This window comes from Populus alba, chromosome 3 (genome assembly GCF_005239225.2).
Source record: "Populus alba chromosome 3, ASM523922v2, whole genome shotgun sequence".
Taxonomy (NCBI): domain Eukaryota; kingdom Viridiplantae; phylum Streptophyta; class Magnoliopsida; order Malpighiales; family Salicaceae; genus Populus; species Populus alba.
In genome coordinates this window covers 5,140,654-5,167,493 of record NC_133286.1, presented here as the reverse complement: position 1 = coordinate 5,167,493, position 26,840 = coordinate 5,140,654, and the positions used below count along the sequence as shown (strand labels likewise).

General features: G+C 32.5%; 3 protein-coding genes and 1 long non-coding RNA gene across 4 annotated transcripts; 1 reads left to right on the top strand and 3 right to left on the bottom strand.

Moving 5' to 3' along the window:
- Window positions 1-4,318: 4,318 nt before the first annotated feature.
- LOC118055656 (glucan endo-1,3-beta-glucosidase 14) lies at window positions 4,319-6,684 on the top strand. Its single transcript, XM_035067599.2, has 3 exons — window positions 4,319-4,492; window positions 5,293-6,329; window positions 6,435-6,684. The coding sequence occupies exons 1-3, from the start codon at window positions 4,432-4,434 to the stop codon at window positions 6,507-6,509; spliced, it is 1,173 nt and encodes a 390-aa protein (XP_034923490.1). The 5' UTR covers window positions 4,319-4,431; the 3' UTR covers window positions 6,510-6,684.
- Window positions 6,685-8,041: 1,357 nt separating this feature from the next.
- LOC118055653 (protein LURP-one-related 12) lies at window positions 8,042-9,677 on the bottom strand. The gene is made up of 2 exons (XM_035067597.2): window positions 9,216-9,677; window positions 8,042-8,622 (listed from the first exon to the last, which is right to left on the bottom strand). Exons 1-2 carry the CDS (start codon window positions 9,438-9,440, stop codon window positions 8,230-8,232), a joined length of 618 nt encoding a protein of 205 aa, XP_034923488.1. The 5' UTR covers window positions 9,441-9,677; the 3' UTR covers window positions 8,042-8,229.
- A 7,593-nt stretch (window positions 9,678-17,270) lies between these two features.
- On the bottom strand, window positions 17,271-18,325 carry LOC118055654 (pseudo histidine-containing phosphotransfer protein 6). Its single transcript, XM_035067598.1, has 5 exons — window positions 18,145-18,325; window positions 17,857-17,987; window positions 17,606-17,749; window positions 17,446-17,518; window positions 17,271-17,330 (listed from the first exon to the last, which is right to left on the bottom strand). Exons 1-5 carry the CDS (start codon window positions 18,211-18,213, stop codon window positions 17,271-17,273), a joined length of 477 nt encoding a protein of 158 aa, XP_034923489.1. The 5' UTR covers window positions 18,214-18,325.
- Window positions 18,326-24,228: 5,903 nt separating this feature from the next.
- Window positions 24,229-26,641, bottom strand: LOC118055655 (uncharacterized). The gene is made up of 4 exons (XR_004688685.2): window positions 26,485-26,641; window positions 26,258-26,385; window positions 25,905-26,097; window positions 24,229-24,912 (listed from the first exon to the last, which is right to left on the bottom strand). It is a non-coding gene; the product is annotated as an uncharacterized lncRNA (long non-coding RNA).
- Between the last annotated feature and the right edge of the window lie 199 nt (window positions 26,642-26,840).

Here is a 26,840-nt window from a genome sequence, read left to right as displayed (position 1 = left end):
AAGGTGTAAAAGAACCAGAAACCTTTACAGAAGCTTCTCAAAATTCAAACTGGAATAAGGCTATGGAAGAAGAGATTACATCACTACAACAAAATCAGACCTGGGATCTTGTACCAAGACCAGAGGATATGGAACCCATTTCATGTAAATGGGTGTATAAGATAAAACGACGCACAGATGGAACAATTGAAAGACTCAAGGCTCGCCTGGTAGCACGAGGATTTTCTCAACAATATGGACTAGATTATGACGAAACGTTTAGTCCAGTTGCAAAACTTACATCCGTGCGAGTTGTACTCGCTGTTGCAGCCAACAAGGAGTTGATCTTGTGGCAGATGGACGTGAAGAACGCTTTCTTGCATGGAGAGCTAGATCAAGAGATCTATATGGATCAGCCAATGGGGTTTCAAAATCAAAGTCATCCCAACTACGTATGCAAGCTGAGAAAGGCACTCTACGGGTTGAAACAAGCACCAAGGGCTTGGTATGGTAAGATTGCCGAATTCTTAACAAAGAGTGGATTTTCAGTAAGCCATGCAGATTCCAGCTTATTTGTTAAAGCTAATGGTGAAAAATTAGCTATACTACTCGTATATGTCGATGATATAATCATCACAGGAAATGATGTTGAAGAAATCTGCCAAACCAAGGAGAATTTGTCTGTTCGGTTTGAAATGAAGGAACTATGACAGCTGAATCATTTCCTTGGTTTAGAGATAAGTATCACACGCAGAGGAGTAATTCTATGTCAGCAAAAATATGCCAAAGACCTTTTGGAACAGTTTGGGATGCTAGAGTGTAAAGCAACTGCAACACCTATGGACCCAAATACCAGAATGTGTGCACATGAAGGCAAGGAGCTGCAAGATGCTACAATGTATCGACAGATGGTGGGAAGTTTGTTATATCTAACTGTGACCAGACCTGATATTTCATATGCAGTAGGTGTAATGAGCAGATACATGCAAAATCCAAAGAAGCCTCATTTGGAAGCAGCCCGAAGAATCCTGAGGTATGTGAAGGGCACATTTGACTATGGTTTGTTGTACAAGAAAGGTGAAGACTGTAAAATGGTTGGCTACTGTGATGCTGACTATGCAGGGGATCATGACACTCGTCGATCAACTACTGGATATGTGTTTAGACTTGGGTCAGGATCGATTTCTTGGTGCAGCAAAAGGCAACCAACAGTGTCTCTGTCAACAACAGAGGCCGAATATCGTGCAGCAGCAATGGCAGCTCAAGAGAGTACATGGTTAATAAGGCTGATGAATGATTTACATCAAGTGACAGATTATGCAATTCCATTGTATTGTGATAATCAATCAGCTGTTCGTCTAGCAGAGAACCCAGTATTTCACGCAAGAACAAAACATGTGGAAGTGCATTATCATTTCATCCGAGAGAAGGTTTTAGAAGAAGAAGTTAAATTGAAGCAGATCAAATCAAAAGATCAAGTTGCAGACATATTTACAAAGGGCCTGAGTAGCAACAAATTTGAAGCTTTCTGTCAGCAGCTTGGTTTGATAAGAATTACAGAAGCAGATGTTGAGGGAGAGTGTTAAAGTTAATCAACATCAGACCGTGACTGAATCAAGAGTGATATGCTGGTTTAGTCAATTTGTTTTCCAATAAAATAGGAATAATCCTAGTCACAAGGAATTTGTTGCAGTATGATTAGGAAAGTCAGTTGTTTTATTCTTTCTATTTTATAGTCATTCCGTGTCTTATTTGTAGGAAGTCTGTTAAGTAAAATGCCTATATAAAGGCTTGTAGCTGCTGCATTAATTTTATCCATCAATAAAGTGTGTTTTTCTTTCTTTAATTGTTTGTCTTTCTGAATATCAAAAGTTCAACAGCTATCATTTCTCCAGTCATCTCCACTCCACACCAATCTAGAACCACCACAACAACAGCTGAATCGCTGCCTTAACTAGCCTTAGATCAGCGGTTGCATCATAAAAGGTGAAATCATTGTCTATTTAACTTGAAAATTGAGTTGTCCCTCTGCTATAAATACCTGAGAAGATTTGTTAGATTGTGCATACTGGTCAAATCAGAGGTAGGATTGTTCCTAACATTAAGGGAAGCATGATTGCACAGTCAAGTGAAAGTTGATGAAAAATTAAGCATTGATTAAACCAAGATTGGTTCGCTTTTCCCAGGAGAGAAAGCACTGGGGCAGTTGGGATTCCTTGAGAAAACTTGTTGTTGGATTATCCACTCCATGACTGCAGAAGATGTTAAGGGTGACATGCAATAATTTGCAGATGGTTATGAAGTAGGTAGATTATCTCTTCTGACTGGTCTCCAGGCAGAGAATGGTTATGCAGGCATGCCATTTTGTCTTTACTGATATTTAAATTTATTTATGTGAGACAGCTGAGAAAACAATATGACTCAGCTAATGTCACCATCAATGGTTGCTGAGTCGTTTGATTCTGCTGAATCATTTCAATTTAATATCAGGCCAATATCATGGAGCACAGACAGGTTTTAAATACCTTGATTACAATTTCTTCTTTTTGTATGACTTACTGTCTTAGTTCCTTGCAGTATTTTCCCAAGAGTATAAGCACACCAGGGAAGAATGAAACCGTGCTCATCGCTCCAACTGGGGAAGAGATTAACAACAGGAAGCAATTGGAGCAGTACCTGAAGTCATGCCCTGGCAATCCTGCAGTATCTGAGTTTGATTGGGGGCACTGGTGAGACCCCAAGAAGATCTGCTAGAATCAGCGAGAAGGCCAAGGCAACTCCTCCTGAGAAGGAGCACCCAAAGAAGCGAGGCCAAAAATCATCTGGTTCAAAAAAAGATGAAACGGGAACTGTTACTGAAGAAAACGAGAGTGGGAATGAGGTTCAAATGCAAGATGCAGAGGGAACTGAAAAGGGTAAGGCAGACAAAGAAAATTATGGTACCAAGGAAAACAGGACTAGAAAGAAGATGAGAAACTAGGAGAAGCTGATCAGATAAAGGCAGCATGTGCCAAAATGGAAGGAGCTGCCCCGGAGGAAGTCACCAAGGACATGAAGACCCGAGATGATGCTGAGGTAACAAGAATGGCAACGAAGGAAATGCTAAGGGATTCCAGCAAGCATTGGAAGTTAAAGAGAAGGAAAACGCAGGGGAAGCAGTGAAGGACAAAGCTGCTGAAGAAGCTGGTTCCATTAAAGTGGCTGAAGATAGAACCGATAAGGTTGAAGACTTGGCAGAAAAGGTACAAACTGAGGCAGCGAAAGAGAATGCCCCAGCTTACAAGGACATCCCAGATAGTGTTCTGATGCAAGCAAATGGTGGAGCACAAAAAGAGAATACTAATGGGACTGTCCCTTCATCCGAGGGAGAGATCAAAGAAACACTGGATGTGCAGGTCACCGATGCCCCTCAGCATCCATCCTCCCCTTCTGTGAGATGCTTGATGAACATATTGTCCTTCATCTCAAGCTCTGCTGTCATATCTGTTTCTCTACTAATTCAGGTGACTGTAGCTTTAATGCCATTGCTAGATTTGATGATATGTTGATGTTCGATTTAAATGCAAGGGACATCACCCTGTTCCTACCCCACCAGAGTAGGTTGTAGTTTCTGCAGCTTTTGTTTGTTGCATGGATTGTGCAGGACTCGAGATTGTAACTTTTAATTAACTTGTATGTTTATTGACTAGACTAAAATATTCTATATTTATTTTGTCGAGTTGTGTGGCATTGGTTCCAGATCTGCAATGTTTAAGAGCAGTGATTCGTGAGACTAGTTGTACTATGAAATGGCTAAATTTAAACTTTCTTTGTTTCCCTCTTTAGAAGAGCGGCCAGTACCATTGCTGAATTTATTCTCCTTTTGTCGCCAAAAAGTCCTAAAAAAATGGATCCTAGCCATTTGACAGCTCGAGAGATCTATCAATGGATTCTCCAGAGGGATTCCAGTCACTGCCCAAAACATTCCATATCCCAGCCTCAAGCTTCTGACTTGTGACTATCACTGCTTACCTTCCTGCTCTTCCCACCTCCCCTCTCTAAACTAGCTAAAAAAAAACATTCCATATCTCTCAAGAAAAGTATATATAGAAGACGAGTTTATGTCTCGTTCTTTCTTGAGGAAGAGAGTATAGTACCGAAACTTGGTAAAAAAAAACAAAAAACACGAGGAGAGAATCAGGTATACTTTGAGAGTAAAGTTAAGAATCAATACCAACCCTCTGAGAAATCTCTTTCATCTTTGAACAAAGGTTAAGAATCTTCTTTCCAAGTTAGGTTAAGAATCTTTTTATAGTTCCTTGGGGGTCTTATGGCATACCTGAAGAACAAGAATTGCATTATCATCCAAAGGGTTTATCTTTCTGACACTTTTGAGCTACAAAAGGTTGTGCCAAACCCACTTCTTTTCTGCAAATTGAGTGCACTTTCCTTGGTCATCTTTCCACAAGAATCATGGGTTCCTCTTCTTTCTTTCTCTGGCTCCTCCTCGCCTTCTCTGCCATTTCTTCCAATGGCACGTATTCCCTACCTTTTTCCCCAATTCGTATTGAGTTGTCGTCATGATATTTAGATTTCAGAATTTATATATCATTTGTTTTATCTTATTTTTGAATTAGGTTCCATTTGACATGAATTTTGCAAATTGATTAAATTTATTTTTCGACTCAAAAGTTAGAAATAGCTTTCAACTTATATAAAGTTCCAATTTTTAACTTTTAACTTGTAAATTCTACTTAAACTATATTTTTTTTTAAATAAAAAAAAGTTGTTTTTGAGTCATTTTTATTGAATATATTTCTAATTTAACATAATTTTATTATAAGTTATAACCATTTTTCATAGATCATACAAGATATATTACTGAGATTTGGAATTCTGCTCTCTTCTTCTTTGTATGTGAATGAGCACGTTGTCATATACATTACATGCACAGTACACTCGTAAAATGGTGGAGAGCAGCTCGAATTTGCTTCTTTTCTTTTCTATTTTGCCACCACCCAAGAACAACCAATGATTTTTCCCTATTTTTTTATTCTCAATATGACACCAGCTGCAGTTCTGTGCATGGTAGTAGACGATCCAATTTTAGATTTATGACCATTTATAAATAAATATATTATTTAATATCTGGCTGATGGCTCTTTATCATATATGGATATCGACTTGGATTCTGATTCATGTGATAATGTCAGTATCCTGTACCTAATTACACAGTTTTTTTTTTTCAAAAGATGAAAAATGGTAACAGAGATGAAAGACTCTCAAATTGGTGTCTTGTATATCTGGTCTTTATTAATTTGCTGTATGGTGCAGTTTTGACGGTGTACGCTTTCAAGGGAACATACGGAGTAAACTACGGTAAGATAGCGGACAATTTACCTTCACCGGGCAGCGTGGTGACGCTGCTGAAAGCAGCCAAGATAAAGAACACCAGAATCTACGACGCTGATCATGAGGTCCTCAAGGCCTTCAAGGGCTCTGGTATTGAAATCATAATCGGACTTGGCAACGAGTATCTGAAAGAAATGAGCGTGGCGGAGGATCGTGCCATGGATTGGATAAAGGAGAATGTGCAGCCATTCCTCCCCGGAACAAAGATAGTTGGAATCGCAGTGGGAAATGAGATCTTGGGGGGCGATGACCATGAATTATGGGAGGTTTTGCTGCCCTCGGTTAAAAACATTTACGGTGCGCTTGGGAGGCTGGGTTTGACGAAGGTTGTCGAGGTTTCAAGCCCACACTCAGAGGCTGTCTTCACCAATTCCTTCCCGCCATCCGCATGCGTTTTCAAGGACGATGTTCTTGTGTACATGAAACCATTGCTGGAGTTCTTCTCAAAGACTGGTTCTCCTTTCTACATCAATGCCTACCCTTTTCTAGCCTACAAGAGCGATCCCGAGCATATTGACATCAACTATGCTCTTTTCAAATCGAATCAGGGAATTCTCGATTCAAAGACCAATCTGCATTATGACAACATGTTCGAGGCTCAGGTTGATGCAGCTTATGCAGCACTAGAAAAGGCTGGGTTTCCCAAGATGGAAGTCATCGTTTCCGAAACAGGTTGGGCTTCGAAAGGGGATGCAGATGAAGCAGGTGCCTCCATAGAAAACGCGAGGACTTACAATCGTAATCTGCGTAAAAAGCTAGCAAAAAAGAAGGGAACCCCGTACAGACCAAAGTTCGTGGCAAGAGCTTATATTTTCGCCCTGTTCAACGAAAACTTGAAGCCTGGACCAACTTCTGAGAGGAACTTTGGATTGTTTAAAGCTGATGGAAGCATTGCATATGACATCGGTTTCACAGGGCTTAAAGATTCCTCAGGAGCTTCATCTCTTATCCCTTTCAAGGTACGGAATCCCAGATCATGCACCTTCTGCGTTCTTGTTTCTTGATTTGCTGCATAAATTCCCTCTTGTATGCATTTTCTGACCAACTTTCTTTCCATCTTACAGGTTTTTGGAGGGTCATCCTGCACATTGCTTCTTACAGCTTGTATCACACTTCTGCTACTAATTTCAGCTTCTTGAAAGGGGGAATGGCGGCTTAGAGCTTCTGAAGGGATATGATTGGTTCCAGGCTCTAGAATTTACTGATGTACTTAGCTGTAACATATCCATGTACACTTGATTCATTTTCTAGCGTTTCATGACAAGCTGACAGCAGTTCTTGAATAAACTGATGAGTTTATGTTAGCAGTAATAATTTAAGACTCTTGTGGTTTAAAATCATGAACGTCGCGACATCTGAAAAGATTTATTCCAATTCCAGATGCTAAGCACTTCCCAGTAATCTTATATCCAACTGATAAGCTTGTTCATCACAGAAAATTGATTTAAGACGACTCGATACAGTAGAAACCAGAGGCTTGTTAAGAGCTACGCTATGTTCTTGGCCTGCAAGGAGTTTGGTCCACACATCGCAGATCAAAGAAAATCCAACCTGGATAACAAACAATCAGGTCTTCATTTTTTGTAATAATCAAAGTCTTCTTAGCTCTCATCGTAAAAAACAGAACCTGCTCAATATGCAGATTGTAGAAGCCATCATGAACAATAGCAGTCAGAACACAATTGTTTTGGCTTGGGTTCCTCATTTACCTTTTGTTTCTGCTCCTTCAGGGTATCACTGCATGATTTTCTCTATTATTTCTGTTGGGATTGTATGTCAAGTTTTTTTTTTTTTTTTGGGTCAATGCTTTAAAAGATATTACATACAAATCAGAATATATAATATGAATTTTGTTATTTATTATCTTTTAACTGGTGAATTTTTTATTTAGAGACTTTCTTTTTAATAATACAAGATATTTAGCAGCTAATTTTGAGATGTTTCTTGGCTCTATAAGAATCTTTAATGGACACTAATATAATTTTTTAGTATAATAAAGATTTTTTTTAATGTTTAAAAAATCTTTATCTTACAAGGATTTTTTAGCTGGTTTTTTATATTGTACAGTTTTATGCTAAAAAACATATTTTTCATTCAGCCATTTGATCATATTAAAATTTTGTCAAGCATTTGTAGAGATCATGTTTTATATCAAGTTAAAATCTCGGATTAATTCTACATCGGAAAGACCTTGCTATAAAATACAAAATCTATTGTGTAGTGTTTATATTAGTTTTCTTATTAATTTATGATTTTTTTTAATTTTATTTCAAACCCTTTTATTATTTTTCAAAAATTATTTAAAACATTTTCACTATGTAATTAGTTTTTGGTTTTTCAGTCATAATATTTAAAATAAACTTGTGTTTTGCATTACACAATACTTTTCTTTTTAGTTGAACAAAAAACAATCAAATATATCAAAATATAACTAACTTTATGATGTTATTCTTTATACTTATAATGCATGAATTGTTATCCATTAGGTAAAGATTTATTCCAATAATATTGATGCTTTGATTTATATAATCTTCTAGTACCTAATTTTTGGACTTTCTATACGAGATTAACATCACCTCATCTAACCTAAGATAGGGTGTCCCTATGAAATGCTACAAATCTAACATCCTAATGCAATTCATATAGATGTGATGGGGACAAGGGGAGCATATGATATCAAGTTATTTCACTTAGTCACACTCTCATGCTACGAAATCTCCATGTCTCTCTCAATGTTTCAAATTATCTAGCAAAGTGTTCTTATAATATATGATCATGCATCATAGAGATCTTTAGCAGACAATTAGTCCATTTCTTCTTATACATTAGTTTATTACATTGACCGCAGGCACCAACTCCCTAATCCTCTGTAGCGGAGTTCTCCTTAACTTCATTCTCAACAGAATCATAGCCGTTGATCTGATCGAGAATCAAGACCAGCCCCATGGCGAATGCCCCGTCAAAACCAGGCTTAAGGCACAGAGAGAGGACGTCCTTGCCAAGCACGACATCAGTGGAGGCATCTACTTTGCGTCTGATCTCAGCCACCGCTTCCTTCACTGTATTCAATATCGTGCACGATCTGGTCGCAAAAGATCCTTCTATCTGGTACTCCTCACCTGGATTCCCACACACTTCCACCGTCACGGTACACCGTCCGATCATGGATGTTCGCCGCACGCTAAATATTGGATTGCTCCCGTCTGTTCCTTCCCCTATGTAGCCCTCCCACCTTTGATGCAGACTCGGCCTCTGTCCGTACAAATTAATTGATTCAATAATAATAATAATAATAATATATAGATGATTTTGAAGATATATTATATGTTTTTCTATAAAAAATTGAAGTAAATTCAAATAAAAACCTATTCCCGATGATATATTATGATAATATCCAAAATATATCTTTAAAATCATTTAAAAAAAAAACCTTTAATCGTCATTGACGAAAAATCCCTACGCCACCTCCTATATCAGGAAATCTAGGCACAAGATTATAACCGCATGTTTAATTTCATGTTGACTCACCGGGTTGACTCGATATCATTCAGGCAAGAAATCATATATTTCATTTAAATCTAAAATCAAATAGAATCCCATTAATCAATTAAAATCCCCAAAAATGGACACGATCCAATTAGGCACTCTCCATTTTGAACTATTTTTTTAAGAAAAACAAAGAAAAGAAAATGTTCAGCTAGATCTGAAAACCCCGATGACTCAATTCAGTAAACAAGAGAGGACCGGCTGAGTCAAATCGTTCATCCAAATACATATACATATACATATATATATATATATGTATATATAGAGAGAGAGCGAGAGAGAGGGAGGGAGGGTACTACCTTTCTTCTGACGGTGAGCAGACAGCGGCCATGGGCGTCCATGAGAACGAGTTCACCCTTGTCACGAGAGTCAGGCCCATACGAGTCAACACGGAACACCAACTCACCTTTGCAATCATAGACAGTGAAGCCATCATTAGCGAAGAACAAACATGTTTTAAACACTGTGAGATGCTTTTCTTCTTCATAGACAAACCCAGCATCCACGACCAACCCTCCCTTCATTTTTCTCTTCTGGGCTCTTCAATTCAATCCTCAAGTGAGGATGATTCTCTCAGTAAAACACTTTATCCTCAACTTCCAGAGACTAGTCAGTCAGATTCTGAGGAAATCAAGAGAGTCCCATAATAGATGTAATACCAACCGTTACAAAAATACAAACGCTGAAGGCAAAGGAAAGCGAGAGAAGGAGACGACAAGCACATGAGCCAAATATCTCGCTGTGAAAGGAGAATACTTTGCTCCCTGTTGCGAGGCATGGGGTCCCGTCTACAGAAGAGTTTAAATATAATTTGGTCCCTGAGAAATTTATTCAGAGCAGCTAAATAGTCCTTGTTTTATCCACACTTGTTAATAAGATCCTTTACTAATTACTAGAGTCGATTGTGCTCCATTTTAATTTATTACTTTCTAACATCAAAGATTGAATATGAGAATTTATTTCTATGCATCAAAATGATGTGGATAATGCATTTTTTAAATTCATTAAAAAAAATTTTTAATCTAAGTTCATGTATAAATATTATTTAACATAAAAAAAAATTATTTTTTAGTTTTAAAAAATACATTCATAAAAAAATATCTCTTCCTTTTATTTTAAAAATGATTACTATCTTTAGTTTTAAATATTTAAAAATATATTTATAGGGACTAGATATATATTTCTTAAAGAATTATGAGTCAAGATTAGTTTTAAATATAGTTTATGAATAAAAAATAGTAAATATTGTTTATGGAAATATATCTATTTTATATCTTATATTTTAAAAATATAAAAACTAATCTTAAAATTATTTTAATAATATATTTAGTTTTACATCTATCCATCATGAAAAAATCTCTACTTTTTTAATCAAATATTTTTAATCAAGAAAGAATCCAAGCAACCAAGTTATTTACGTTAGAATGTGATTGTAATTGCTTTTCAAAATATTTTTTACTCGAAAATATATTAAAATAATATTTTTTTTATTTTTTTAAAAAAAATTATTTTTATATCAATGCATCAAAATGACCTAAAAAATATTAAAAAATATATTAATGTGAATAGAAAAAAAATTAATTTAAAAAAAATTAATTTTTTTAAAAATATTTTTAAAACATAAAATCAAACAAAATCTTAGCAGTGATTTAAGTGTGAACTCGGGCGGGCGGATAGGAGCTAGTACGTTTTGGAAATATTCGGGTGGGTCCTTTTTATATTTTGAATGCCCCGCTACACCAATAATTCAAACCACATTCACGGGTTCTCTATTTTTCCTTTTCCGAAAAAAAACAAAACAGCTAATAAACTCTAATGTTTAGACTAATAAAAGGAGTTTTTTTTTTTTTTTATTTCTATCGTTCTAAAAAAATATATGAAAAAATAATATAATGTAAAAAACTATTTAGAAAGAATAGCACAATCTGATTCATAAGACTAAGTGTCATATATGACTTTTTTAAATTGTAAAATTTAAAAATCAAAGGATTTAATAGGAGACAGGAAAGCAAAAAATAAAAAAACAAAAAAAAAGTTTATAGAGATATTAAAATTCTAATAATAACATTACTAGTATTATTAAAAAAATATCGATGAGATAAATTAAATAACAAAAAGTAAATGAGCTTTGATATCTTTGATTGTTTATGTAGTTTACCGATTAAATTATAAATCGAAAAAAGTTATTTTTTTTGTTTTTTTATTTTCTCTCTCCTCTTTATAAAAAAATAAACTAGAAAAAAAATAATATAATAATATAATAAAAACTTTAAAAAAAATATTGAAGTTTTGATAATAATAACATCACCAATATTATTATAAAAATCTTGATAAAATAAATCTAACCAAAAACAAGAAACCAAACTGAATCCAAAATGCAGGGGTTTTTACAGCCTTTGAATCGTTTCAGATGACTTTTTTTTGGTTAAAAAACCATATGGGTTTATTTTTGATTTTTGCTTATCTGATTAGAATTTTAAAAAAAAAAAAAAAAAAAAAAAATTGAAAACCAAACTGTGAAAAAACTTTTGACCAGTTCGGTTCGGTTTTATAAGTATAAAACCAAAAAAACAGAACCAAACTAAATCCAAAACAGTTAGTTTGAACCGGTTCGATGACTTTTTTTGGTTAAAAACCGAAACGAAAATGATTATCCTACTTGTAGGGGTGAGCAAAAAAAATAAAAAAACTGATTAAACCGAGAAAACCGAAAAAAACCAAACCATGAAAAAAAAATCAATTAAACTAATTAGAATTTTGAAAAATTAATCAGTTCGGTTTTATAAGCATGAAACCAAGCTAAAACCAAACCGAACCCAAACCAAAAAAACTAGAAACAAACCGAGCCAAACCGGAAAAACCGAGCCCAAACCGGAAAAAAATCAAGCCAAACCAAAAACAACAGGGTCCAAACCGAAAAAAAACTGAGTCAAACCAGTTTGAACCAATTTCTGGTTTTTTTTTAAAAAACAAAAAAAGATTTCAATTTGATTATTTTTTTTATAAAAAACAAATCAAACTGAAAATTTCACTCCTTCCTACTTGCATTTGACTTTTGTTCCTTCTTTTTGTTTTTTTTAATGGCTTATTCATGTTTTATCTTGCATGTTTCTCATTGGTTGAACATTTGTTTGGGTTTTTAAATTTTAACTTTATTATTATTATTATTATATATTATATAAAAGCATGTTTTTTTTATAAAAAAAAATAGATTTATATTTTAAATTGTATAAGGCCAAGTTTCTAAAACAAAATCATATTTTCATAAAAAATACAAAAAAATATAGCATGATTTAGAATACCAAAAAAATAAATAGTTTTTATATTTTACATGCATTATGAATTTAATAGCAAGTTTATTAAAGCCATGAGAACTTGACCTAAATGTAAAAAATACCAAAAAAATCAATTTATTTATTTTTAATATCAAAGATTATTAATTTATACATAAGATATATTTATGATATTCATAATGTCATCATTCACCTGATGAATTTTTTTTGATCAATGGATAGAAAAACATAACACAACCTTAGTAATAATTAAACAAACAAACAATGTATGTAGTTTACCTTAGATAAAGTGTGTTATGGGTTGTATTGTCCTTCCTATACACAATCAATCATTTTATTTAGATTCTAAATATCATTTTGGATTCTTAGTATTCAAAATGTTAGGTGACATCTCTAAACTTTTAAAACCATAAAAAAAATAAGAATTCTTTGTTCTTTCCACACTAAAAAAATCTTGATTTAAAATGATCTTTATAATACCACACACCTGCGACAATATAAGTTTTCCTCCAAGTCAAATATGAAAAAACAATATTTTATTTTGAAAGCATAATCTTTGTTTCTTTCTACCATATCTCAAGTCAAGTCAAGTATGAGCTCTTTTATAATCATCGTTAATATAATTAAATCAAATCATAATGAATCATATATGCAATACATTATTATCAATATTATTATCCATTTTCATCTCATACTATATCTTAGAATGTTAAATACTATTTTTTTTTTTCTTACTGGTCCATAATTTGTATGCACAAAATACATGGTCCTTAGAAATAAACTTCTTCTTTTTTCCCTCTCTATTCTTCAACATCTCATATATGGTTGATAAGTGGGGACCTAAATTCAAGATACACTTAAATGAAAAAATACATAAGAATGTTCCTTTGGACGGACCAAGATATGTATTTTGACCTAACAAGAACTTTATCTTGAAGAACCAAGGTTATATGTAATTGATCACCTTCAATCCACACTTATAACAAAATATGAACGAGAAATATAATAAATCACAACGAAGTTGATCAATCCCTTTGAGATTTTGCAAGTTCAATCAAGAGCTTAATGTGAGAATCACCTAATCACATAAAAAGAAAACGACATACAATATACGACAAATTTAGATAAAAATTCATCAACTAAATAAAAATTCTTATATAATAGTATTTACATGTAAACCCTAAAACTAATGGGTCAGACATGCACCTAATTTAAATAAATCTCAAACTAATTAAAATTAGGTTTTAAATAATAAAACTAAATAAAACAATAGTCTAATATTTGTTTTGACCATTTTCCACATATGATAGTGAAAAATACCCAAGCGAAATAATTGTTAAAGAATCCTTGTTTAGCAGAAGTTTGATGCCTTGCAAAATAAGAATTAGTTTTTAAAGAAATAACTTCTTCTTGTTTGATATGGAATACTTGAAAAATAAGTATGTCAAAGGTTGCTACATAAGTTCTCAATAGCATTAAGAAACTCCTTGTAATGAATGAAATCCATAACTCTTAAAGAAACAATTTATTTTTCTTTAAAGAAACATAAAAAGAAAACAACATACAATATGCAACAAACTTAGATAAAAATTCATCAACTTGAATAAAAATCTTATATAAGAGTATTTGTATGTAAACCCTAAAACTAATGGGTTAGACTTGCGCCTAATTTAAATAAATCCTAAACTAATTAAAATTAGGTTTTAAATAATAAAAATAAATAAAAAATAGTCTAATATTTGTTTTAACCATTTTCCATATATGATAGTGAAAAATACCCAAGCAAAATAATTGTTGAAGAATCCTTGTTTAACAAAAGTCTAGGGGTGATCATTTTTGGTTCAGTTCGGTTTTTATCAAAAAAGGTAACCAACTGAAATTTTTTTTTTCAAAACCGAATCGAAACCTAGTTCGAACCAGCCGATTTCGATTCGGTTTGGTTTTTTTAGGACAAAAACCAGTTCAAATGGTTTGGCTTGATTTTTTCTGGTTTGGCTTGGGTTTTCTGGTTTTGGCTAGGTTTTTTCAAGGTTTTTTCGGTTTGGGTTTGGTTTGATTTGGTTTTTTCGGTTTTAGGCTTATAAAATCGAATCGAACCGATTGGTTTTTTTAAAATTTTAATCGGTTTTTTTTTTTTACGGTTCAGTTTTTTCAGTTTTTTTTTCCGATTTAATCGGTTTTTTTTATTTTTTTTACTCACCCCTACAAAAGTTTGATGAGAATTAGTTTTTGAAAGAAATAATTCTTCTTGTTTTGATATGGAAATACTTGTAAAATAAGTAAGTAAAAGGCCACATAAGTTCTCAATAGCATTAAGGACTCCTTATAGTGAATGAAATCCATAACTCTTAAAGAAACAATGTATTTTTTGTTTTCGCACTTTGGTAGCAGATTCTAGGCTTAACTTTAATCATGTCATTCTCTCTTGTTAGAATGAATTAGCAGGCTTACCATCTATCGGTTAAAATGTACAGATGTCTAGTCTCCAACCCAATTGAAATCACATCCATACTTATTTTGAAGCTTCAGATATGATCCAAAAGGTATACAAAGGTCTAGACTGTTAGATTTAGATATTTTTAACCCGGGTCTCTTGACTTAGCCCATTAAACTCCTTTTGTATCCACTTTGTTTTAAGCCTTAGAATATAATCAATAAACACTCCTAATGAATCATTTGATATTGTAGCCAGGATCGCCTTAGAAGGAGAAAATGATAGTGAACTAAAATTTAAAAATAAAAAGATGTCCATGGAGGCCAAGTCTATAGCTAGCCATCTTGTTCATTCAGGTCACGCCCAAATGACTCAACCTTACCAGGTCCAAATGGATTGTTTGCTATGATGTTTTAGGCCTTAACCTAAAACTAACCTCTTGATACATACTTGAATGTATTTTAATTTTTTTTTTTTTTAATTTTGAGAAGTCAAAACAGCATCATGCACTACACTCTAGCGCACACTAAATTTTATATGCAGAGCAAAGTCACCTTATTTCTCTCATCAATGGTTATTTGCTACCATGTGTCACTTGAGGGCACCTAGTCAATCATTAACTCTCTACCAATGACACAATAAGGCACCTTAGCCAATGATGAGTATTAACATCTCCATTAATGGTACAACGACCAACAACTCACCACAAGATGCTTGTAATAACACTTTTTTATGAGTTAAACTATCGTGAGTAAGGTCTATAAATATCTCTGATTACCATGTAAGTTAATATGAACAACAACACAATGAAAAAACAAGTCCCCATAACAGGACTCCAAACACAAAGTAGAGCATATCATGTAAAGGAGCCATATTTACTACTCTTACGTCCTACACCTACTCACTACTACTCTACTCATCTCCTCTATTACTCACTTTCTTGGTCAACATAATCCTATTTCATTTATTAACTTAACAGAAAAATGTTCCATGTTACAATATAAAACTTGTTTGGCAAAAAAGCTCATAGAAATCACCTCATTAACCCGCTAGACCAATGGTCAAGTCAATCACTTTAAATAGCTATCAAATCTATCATCTCATTAACTCATCACTAAGTCAAGCCAAGTCATTTTATTAGCTCAAGACATACTTATGAAAAGCCCAGTCAATTTTTATACCTTTTAGCTGCTAAAATTTAAGATAGGGCAAAAAGCATTAATGGGTTTCATTATATTCTATTTTTTAAGCTTCATCTCTAAGAAAAATTATATGACATCACTATTTTCACAAATCCTTTATTTAAATGTTGAGTGCAAGTTTTAATATTTTATGTTTAATATATTTTTTTAGTATTTTTTTATTGGAAAAACTTTAGACATTATATAAATTGTTTTATTCATCTTTTTTTTTTTAAAAAAAATGTATTTCATCGAGATTTTCACCCCTTGGAATCTAAATTTATAGCTCTGCTATTTTCTATGTTTATGATATATATATATGATTTCCCACTCTCATATTTGAAAACATATTTCCTTCAAATGAACTTTGTTTTCAATTGCTAGAAAAATATCATATATATTTTATAATAATTTAAAAATTAGAAAATATTTTCAGCAAATCAAACACACTGAATTTCAAATTCTTTCGCCTTGTCTAATTCTCTATTCTCTATTTTATAAATTAAAAAAATAACATTTTTTATTTTATTTTGATTGCGTTAGAAGAATGCAACATTTGTATTAAAAAATAAAATTATGGATTGCATTGTTGGGTGCAGCAACATCGCAATTTATGAGTCTATGCTTTTTTTTTCAAATATTTCTTGTGTTCTCACTGGTAAAAAAAAAAAAAACATTTTATAAAATGTTATTTAAAAAAATAAATTCACGGACAATTTCAAAATTAAAGAATCTGAATTCTGAACCTACACAACCCTTTTGACCACCAGCACCTAAGCCTTCCTCTCAAGAGTACTTGAGCGTCCAACCTCAGTTAATAAGCTGCTCACTGACTAGACAGTCAAAGCTTTTGGCTGATTTTGATAAATTATATAAAAAATTAAAGTGTTGTTATCAAAAATTAAAAAAAAATATTTAAAGTGTTGTTAAGTAAATTATAAAATATTATTTTAAATATTATTATTAAAAATATTTAAATATATTTTCAAACAAAAAAAACACTGAAAACATCACCATCTTAAAAACACTGAATTAAGTGTCTGTTATTTATTTTTATTTTTTTATACTGATTCCATTGTCACAAATCGTAGCTGTAAAATGTGACAGTTCTAGAAAGAACCGCCGCTTGTATGGCTGTAGGCACGAAGGCTGACCCCAAAATTAATACTCATATCAGAACGTACAAAAATACTGCCGAAAAAAGAAGAACTGATATCAGAGCTAGAAATGCAACTTCTTCTCAGATTCAAGCATGCAACCACACAGATTCAAATTTTAAACACTAGTAATTAAGAATAGCTACAGCCCCTTTTAAATCTTCTCCACACACACACACACACACACACACACATATATATATATTATATATATATATATATTATATATAGCATCGCAGTGGATCTGTTGGACTAGCTTGGTTTTTAGCAAAAGTCATGATCTTTGCTTTCAATGCTGCGGCTGCGGTGGATACGTCACTCCAGCTGCCAGTGCTCTCAGTTGATCCATCTGCACATCGGAGTTTAACATCTGATGTTACAATGTATACGAGAGAGAAGCCAAAGCGAGAAGCAAAGAGGTCTGAATTCTGAAAGGTGTTGGGGAAAGTGAGCAATGGACGCACTTGGAACAGTTCGTGCAACTTGTTCTTGAGGTAGCAGTACTCGTGTTCTAGCAGCTCCAAAGCTCTCAAGCACCTGAATTAAGAAACTCAAAACATCTCTTGTTAGCATGCATGAATGGAGAGGGGGAGATCGATAGACGACGGGGGCGGGCGGGCTAACCCAGGGCGGCTGTTTTGCTCGGAAGAGGCTCGAAAGGCAACGCACACATTTCTGACTCTTTTGGCACCAATGCTGGAGCTGCTTCCCATGAGCTGGTTCAAATGGGTTCCCATTTTCTTGTAGTCCGAGAACTCTCTATCCATCCTGCAATTATGCAATCGCACTCATCAACACTACGCATCCATACATAGCCATGATCAGAACTAGCTAGAAGAAGAAAAATGGGTATTAGGAGAGGAAGATATGACTACAAGAGGCCTCTGAGATTCCGTAGAAGTTTCTCGGATTCATGGAAGTAGATATTGACCACTTCTGATACGAAGTTTGGAGAGCTTTCATCCTCAAGTTGCTGGAGCTGCAAGAATTGCTCATCTAGCACTCCCTAGACAGCAAACCCAAAATTTAATCTCATGAATTCTACTTAATCAATCATACAATGCAAAATGCGAACAAACCTGAAGAAAAACTAGTGAAAAATATCCGAAACATATGAACACCTTAATTAATCTTCATGTTTCTGAGATTCTTAATGTACATACCTGGTGGAACAGCATTGCCAGCAAACGGTTCATATCGGCACGTAACCGATCCACACCCCACCCAAGCATCCACAGAGGGAGACCCGTTTTGGCTATTTACCTGGTTGATCCAGAAAGGCACCAAGATCTTGACGGGGAGTTTCCTGAGAACAGTTTTGTCGGAGTTTTCGGAGAACGTACTAGCTAGGGTTTTGTCTGCCACTTCTTGTAGAGTTTTCTTGAGGACCAGCTGGAATTTGGACAACTTTTTAAAGGGCGCTGCCGCCTTGGACCCCAACACATGCTACCGTAAATGAATTCCAATAAATTTACACGTAAATTAATTGATTGTGATCAAATCGAGGCGCATGTGTTTATATATATATATATATATATATATATATATATATATGAAGGACTCCATAAAAATATAAATTAACAGTTAACTCATTGCGCACTCATTTTCCCTTCTGCTCATCAGTATTTGAATCAGAAGTAATTAATGTTTCCCTGTTCAAATCATAAGGCAATTACTAAATAGGTTGATTGTTAAACTTGTTTAAGGAGTTATGAAATAGAAAACTTTTACTGTATTCATATATGTATAAGATTTATTTTATCATTTACTACTTAATAAAGTCTCGATCTCAATTTCCATTTTCCAACCCCAGGGACGAGCTTGAGCTTTTGAGGCCCTTGGTGGTGGAAAGTGAAGGCACACTGGTCCTTATCGAGGTGAATGTGCGGCATCCACCGGACCAGACCGGCCAGCAAACTACAGGTAGAAATGGGTGGAGGGAGGGGAGGTGGTGACCTGTTGTCCCCGTTCCCAGTTACTTCGCGGGCTGTCTCTTAAAGCAGCCTAGCACGATGTTAAGCCCTCCCTCCTGCCTGCGCCGGTTGCTTGTCAGTCACCTCGACGCACACACTCTCACCAGAGACTTAAATTATACAAAAGATAAAATAACGAACAAGGAAGCAGAGAATCTACAGCTATTTCTTTACATGCACTCTTGGGCAAACCTTTTCACTTTTTCTCTGGCCTTTCCTTTTTGATAAAAATGAAAAGGAGAGCCCGGTAAACAATGCTCTAGCTTTTCAGGTGGGCAATATAGCATAATCATAACGCCTGGCTTCCATAGAGAGTTTGATCAGTGAAAAAAACCAGAACTTCACATGATCAGGATTATCCTCCAACGGGTTTTAAAATGAGTTGTCGTCGGGTACAACTATGCTATATTTTGTCTTGTTCATGCTATGGCTCAAATATAAAAGGATGCATATATGCTTTTCGAAAGCGCAAGTGATTATGATTATTTACACTGTTGGCTGGGATGCTAGAAAGTCAGGGCATTGTATGTTACTGGTTTATGTTTATTTGCACGTGTTTTCTTCGTGAAATAGTTATATAATTCGCGTGATGCTGGAGATTAATTTTATATAAAAGATATTAAAAAAAGTTAAAATTTAAAAGTATTAAAGCTTTCTGCAAAGTTATACCCAAAGTCTTGGGTTTGGCTGCAACGTCTGACCTAAGAGTAATATTTATAATATTAATAATAACATTAAATTTGTATGACCCAAGTTTAAGTGAGTTTAACTGCAATACCAGACCCAATAGTCTTGAATGTAGGTTTGGCTATAAGGTCGTGTCATAAAAATATGACAATTAAATAGATTAATTGAAAAGAAAAAAAACAAAGAAAAAATAAATAAAAAAGAAAAAAACAAATAAGAAAAAAGAAAATAAAATCTGAATTAACTAGCTTAACTCGCCAAATCATGGTAACCCATCAAACCTAAGAGATTCGTGTCATGAAAGTGTGATAACTAAATAGAAAAAAGATTTAATATTAATGAACAATTTTTTTTTAAAAAAAATGATTAATTAAAAAGGAAAAAGCAGAGAGAAAAATACCTACAGGAAGGAAAAAAACTAATGAAGAAAAAGGAAAAAAAATCCGAATCAAATGGGTTAAACTATTAAACCTAGGATTCGCGTCATGAAAACCTAATAATTAAATAGAAAAAAAATTTTAATATTAAGAAACTATAGACAAAAAAAAAAAAACTAAAGGCATAAGCTTTTTCACTGTGGATTGCATCGTGCTATTCATAGTAAAAGGCTTAAAAAGAAAAAGGAAAAGAAAAACAAAAAACAAAGGCACACGCCACAGGTTAAATTTTTTTTTCTTGCATAAAAAATATATAAAAAAACTAAAATCTAAAAGTGTTAGATCTTTTTGCAAAGATATACTCGAAAGTCCGAGGTCTAGCTACAATGCTTGACCCAAGAATACTATTTATAATATTAATAATAATATTAAATTACATGACTTAAGTTTAAGTGAGCTTGGTTGCAACACCGGACCCAAAAGCATTGGATGTGGGTCTGGCTATAAGGTTATGTCATAAAAGTGTGATAATTAAAAATAAAAAAACAAAGAAAAATAAACCAAATAGGAAGAAAAAAAACTAATGAACAAAAAGAAAAAAATATGAACTAACTAGGTTAACCCTTCAAGCCAGGTTAACCAGTCAAACTTGAGATTCGCGTCATGAAAATTTGATAACTAAATAGAAAAAAAAAATGATGGGTTTTACCCAAAATTAACTAGGTTAACCCGTCAAATCAAGTTAATCCGTCAAGTCTAAGATACGTGTAATGAAAATCTGATAATTAAATATAAAGAAATTTAACATTAATAAATTAAACTAAATGAAAAAAATTAATTAAAAAGAAAAAAAATCCGGGTTAACTCGTCAAATTAGGCTAACCCATCAAACCCAGGATCAAACAAAAAAAATTCATTAAAATAAAAAAAAACAAAAAAATTAAAAAAAGAAAAAGAAAAGAAAAGGAAGACAATTTAGCGAATATAACAATAATTATAATTATAATATAATAATATAATATATTAAATATGGGGAAAGTGAAAGGCTTATATAATATAATAATAATTATAATTATAATATAATAATTATAATAATAATATATATTAAATATGGAGAAAGTGAAAGCCTTTTAGAATATTACTTAATTGGATATATTTTTTTAAATATAAAAATAATGTTAAAAATATTTTTTTATTATGTTTTTAAACCTGACTTAATAAATCAATTTTTTAATTTATTTTTTACCTAACTTAAGTTTTAAATTAAATCACGTAGAAGTTGACACAAATTAAATTGATTAATTTCATGAATTAAAATATAATCTTGATGATTAAAAAAAACATAGCTTACCTTTTAATAAAACTTCAAGATAATAATTATTTTCACAAAAACTATTAAGACAATAACATATTAAATCGATCTCAATTCTCAAACAATTATGTTAAGGACTCTATTGATCAATTTAATAATTTTTTTATATAAAATATGTTTTTAATTATATGATAAAAATATATGGTTACAAAATTGAGCACCAACAAAAAAAACATATTTGAGATAGTGATAACCCTAAAGAAAACAAAGATAAATAAATCATGCAGCTTATTTCTCAACCAATTTAATATTGAAATATAAAAACGAGAAAAAAATATTAAAAAAAATAGCAAACCAAAAAAAAAAAAAACATATTTGGCCATAGGGTAAACTCATCAAACTTATGAATCGGGTAACCCGGGCAAGCACGTCAAACTTGTGAACCAGTTTATGGACTACTGTGAGATTAGAATTTTTTTTTCCAAATTTTTTTTTTATTTAACTACATTATATATATATATATATATATATATATATATATATATATATGATCAAAAAATAAAATATCAACTTAATACTTAGATACTGTAAACAATTAAGCGACAAATAAATATCAAAATATTTAACATCACAACATGGGTAATTTATCTTATTATGTTTAATGAATTTCTTTATCAAAATAAATTTATAATAGAAAAACACATAAAAATTATAATGGAAACCAATATACATATAAAATTTATTGAACAAAAAAAAAAATACAAGGCTGCACATATGAAAATCTTATAAAAAAATTAATATTTTTTAAAAATTAATCTATTTAAAAAAAAAAAAACCACATATGAATTATACCTACCTTTTTAGAAACTAAAAAGATGTGGCTAAATCACTTATCACACCCATAAAATATTATTCATTGTAATAGCTTTTTGTCTTTTTGTTTTTGCTCCTTTTGATTTATTTCTTAATTTAACCCTTTAATAATCTAATATTTATTATTATTATTTTCAATTTCATCCTTCAATATTAAATTACTTTTAGAGCTATGTTTTGAAAAAAAAAATTATTTCTTTCTATTAGGTATATATTAATATCGTGAATTTAGTTTTTTTATCTCGATATCAACCTTCAACGTTAGATTTGTTGAAAGTAGTGCTTCGTAATTTTTTTAAATTTTCTTCATCGTAGCCACACCCACAAAATAATATTATTGGAATAGTATTTTATCTTTTGTTTTTTTTTTCCTTTATTTTGCTTTTCCCCCTCAATTTAACCCTTCAACCATTCAATCTTTTTTTTTATATATATAATTTTCATACTTCAATATTATTTTAATTTGGAATTGTACTTTGAAATTCCTTTTGATTTCCTTTCATTTATTAATCTCATGAATTTAAATTTTTTTTCTTAATTTCAACTTTCAATATTAGATTTTGTTAAAAGTAGTGCTACATAATTTTTTTCAATTTTCTTTATTGTACTCACAAAATATTATTCCCCAATCAATTTAACCCTTCAACTATTCAATCTTCTTTATTATTATTATTATTTTAATTTTCATCCTTTAATATTATGTTACTTTGAGAATTGTACTTTGAAAAAAAAAATTTCCTTTCTATTGAATTATATATCGATCTTATGAATTTAGTTTTTTTTTTTTTTTATCAGATTTATGGATTTCAACCTTCAATATCAGATTTATTAGAAGTTATGCTTTTTTCTTCTTTGTTTATTTTTTTCTATGAATTTATCATGATCTCATGACTAAGTCATGAGTTGACCAGATTAATTCAGCATATTAGCTTAAGTTATCTGATTCACAGGTTTGACGGGTTTATCCACCAACTAAATGTTTTTTGTCTTTTATTTTTTTTAATTATTATTTTTTTGAATTTGTTCTTCAATATGAAATTGGGTAGGAGATAGACTACATGGTTTTTTTTATTTTCTATGAAATTGTCACTATCTCAAATAAATTTTTATTTTAGGATTAATGTTCAATTTTGTGAGCATCTATTTTTATTATATAATTAAATAAAAAATTGTAAAACATTTTATTAAACTCAATAGTCCATGACCGAGTCATGGGGACCGGAGTTGATCCAATGTTCATTGTCTTGATATTTTTTTTTAAAAAATTATTATCTTAAAGTTTTTTTAAAATTAAGTAATATTTTTACTGGTCATCCATTCTATCTTTAAATCCATAAAATTAATTGATTTAAGTCGGATCAACTCCCATTCAGATTAATTGAAAACTAGAGCTAGGACAAGATTTTAAGATTGACTCACTTGGCTATATTTAATAATGTTGTCAAAAAACTCTCCATGTTCTAAACATTCTTTTTACATTTTCTTTAAAAAATTAATTTAATTCATCACAGAAAAGCATGGCCTGGAATTTAAAATATGTATTTTTATATATATTTTAAACGTTTTTTTCATTTAAAAAACATTTTCCCGATGCTCTTGTAAGTGTTTTTTTCAGTAGTTTTAATATGATGTATCTAAATCATTAAAAAATTACTTGAAAAAGCATGAAGCTTCTCCAGTTATACTTGTTTCTTTCTCATGAAAATTACAAACAAGAAAAAGCTTGCCTTTCCTCCCTGGCAAAACAGTTATTGAAGAAAATGAGAAGTAATATTGATTTGCATCCATTCTTTTCGTACTCATTTTATTTTTCCTTTTTCCTCTCTTTCTTTTTTCGGAGAAATTATTTTCATTTAATTTATATCCTGTGTTGGGACTGTTCTTCCAGGCAAATAGAGCACAGCCAAGCCCCGTCTACATTTTTTTAACTGACCAAAATTTTACATAAAATAATTTAAAGGTTTGTTATTTTCTATATTTTTGCCCTTAAACATTTACACAATTTACCAAAAAAGGAAACAAACATATCAAATGATATTTCTGCATTCAAAATGAAGTTCATTTTATGATATGATAGCAGCCATTTGTTTTACAAATTACTCCATTACCCCAAAAAAATATAATAATTTTCAAAGACACTCAGATTTCCCCGGGACTGTTTTTTGCTGCCTGGGGTTTTACATGTAGCTGCACAAAACAATACATGAAACTAGCTTTTAGCAAGGACGTATTGTTCTTTCCAGTGCTCCACTTCACTGTACTGATCCAATACTGTATGGTATTTACAGGCAAAAAAGCGCAGAAGATGACTTACAGTTTTTGCTTCCCTCCAATTAGCGCTTTTCCTATCACTACCCTTACATGGCTTCAAACAGGACCCGATGTTCGAGGAGGTCCGATAGAACACTCCTCATCTTGTCAACAGATACAGGTTTCAGTATAACACCGTCCATACCGACCCTCATGCAGTTCTCCTTAATCACTTTGTCTGCGTTTCCAGTAAGTGCCACTATTAGCGGCCCTTCATGCTGTTTTGTAAATTTTTCGTGTAATCGGGCAGCAGCTTCAAAACCATCAGGCATGCACACATCCATAAACAACACCTTGTGTTCTTGAGATACCACATGTAGGCACTCATCAATTGAACTTACAGTTGTCACGTCGCACCCTAGATGAACAAGGAGTCCTTCGGTCACCATCCTGCTACCCCTGTAAACCACAAACAAGTTTGACAATCTTTACATACTTCAAGCATGGTCTGTGCTGCTAAACTCTCAATGCCATGTCCAAAAAAATAGATATGAAGATGTAAAAATTCATGTTGATTTTTGTTTAAATTCAAATTGACTATTGGATTTCACTGTTTCATTTTGACCTATGTCTATGTTGATGCGCCAAGGAAAATTAGCCACTTTACATCCACCAAAGAAATTATAAACTTTCTATGATTTACAAGATATGGGAGAAGTTAGCATTTCAGCCAAGTGATTACAGGCCAAAGCAGCTATGAAGACTTGTTAAACAAGAGCACACAAGCCCCAAAACATTAGAGCATAAAAGGCTCCTTTTCATGTACTTGCTCCATGTACAAGTTGGGGGCTATCACATTAATCCTCCAAAGGCTCCAGTCAAAATATAGATGTCTCATTTTAGACACCGCTACTGGCCCCACCTGACTACGTTGTCATCATCTTTTCATTTTAATCCCATTTTAATCCACTAGTAATATTTAATTTTTTTTATATAATTTCATTTAGCTTAAAATTTGGTTTGGTTTATACGGAGACCCCTTTTTACCCCTATTTTTTTCAACTCCTAACAAACATCTTTTAACACTACATCCCTGAATATTTTTACACCTTTAACACTAGAGCATGTTTGGGATTGTGGTAGCAGTGGCATTCAAAGTGTTTTTCACTTAGAAATGCATTAAAATAATATTTTTTTTATTTTTTAAAAAATCATTTTTGAAATCAGTACATCAAAACGATTTGAAAATACATTAAAAAAAATAATTGAAATTTCTGGGAACGCGGTTTCAACCACGTTCCCAAACAGTCTCGTACATCTTTAAATCTTACTCCCTTGACAGTTTCCTTGCAAATTTTTCAACCCCGTACCAAATGCAACCTTATAATAAAAATGTGGCACAAACTTGAAAACTGATATATAAAGAATGATGAGAATGAAATTTGACTGACCCATTATGATCCAAGACAAGAACTTTGAGTCCTGGAAAACCTGCCTGCCCATGATTTGCTTTAGGTAGGAATAGACTCTTAGATTCATTTGAGCACTCAGGAATGCAAAGCTTTACAATGAAGATAACTGTACATCCTTTTGCCGAAACCTTCACTTTCAATCCAAATATGTCCCTCCATAAGATTTACGAATCTGATCACAAACATGCAAGATGTAGATATAATAATCAATTTCAATGTCAGTAGAACTGAGAAAATCAAACCAGAGTCCAAACAAATAGTAGAATTTAAAAATCACTGTGTGCCGGTGAGCTAATACAAAATTGCATTATAAAATCAACAAATTGAATTACCTCTTACAAATTGCAAGGCCAAGTCCACTGCCACTGGAATTTCTGGTTGCCAAAGTTTGAGTTTGTGCAAATTTTGTAAACAACTTGGGAATTTCCTGAGGATTAACTCCTTGTCCAGCATCTTTTACCTGTACCAGAAGTTAAATGATATTCATCACCAACCCCTGGAACAGAAAACGCATCATCACTAGGAAAAAGATCATTAATTGAGCATCAGAGAAATTAACCTGTACACACAAATAAAAGTGATCATCACTTGGCGCTGGAAAAAAGTCAGGAGCTCGGACTGTCTCTTAAAGATTCTGATTTTGCAACAAATGCAGTGATTGAGATGCTTCCCTCTTTGGAGAACTTCAGAGCATTACCAACAACATTTAAAATAGTTTGCATTAGTCGTTTTTCATCACCAATGGCACATTCTGGTAAATCCGGAGCCAAATTTTAAGGTTACATGCAACTTTTTAACAGATGCGATTGGCTTGATTAAATTAAGAACCTGCAATGGAGAAACAAGCATCACATCCACCAACCCACATCCAAACAAAAACTTTACAAATTCTGCATAACTATATTTACAGTGCAA

Bases quoted from the DNA above. Each gene is read 5' to 3' on its own strand.
- LOC118055656 (XM_035067599.2), top strand. From the start codon at position 4,432: ATGGGTTCCTCTTCTTTCTTTCTCTGGCTCCTCCTCGCCTTCTCTGCC. The intron at 4,493-5,292 runs GCACGTATTCCC...TGTATGGTGCAG, and splicing joins CTCTGCCATTTCTTCCAATG to TTTTGACGGTGTACGCTTTC. The intron at 6,330-6,434 runs GTACGGAATCCC...TCCATCTTACAG, and splicing joins CATCTCTTATCCCTTTCAAG to GTTTTTGGAGGGTCATCCTG.
- LOC118055653 (XM_035067597.2), bottom strand. From the start codon at position 9,440: ATGAAGGGAGGGTTGGTCGTGGATGCTGGGTTTGTCTATGAAGAAGAA. The intron at 8,623-9,215 runs GTAGTACCCTCC...TTGTACGGACAG, and splicing joins TGCTCACCGTCAGAAGAAAG to AGGCCGAGTCTGCATCAAAG.
- LOC118055654 (XM_035067598.1), bottom strand. From the start codon at position 18,213: ATGCTTGGGTGGGGTGTGGATCGGTTACGTGCCGATATGAACCGTTTG. The intron at 17,519-17,605 runs GTTAGCCCGCCC...TTCTTAATTCAG, and splicing joins GAGCAAAACAGCCGCCCTGG to GTGCTTGAGAGCTTTGGAGC. The intron at 17,331-17,445 runs GTGCGTCCATTG...TCCGATGTGCAG, and splicing joins AGTTGCACGAACTGTTCCAA to ATGGATCAACTGAGAGCACT.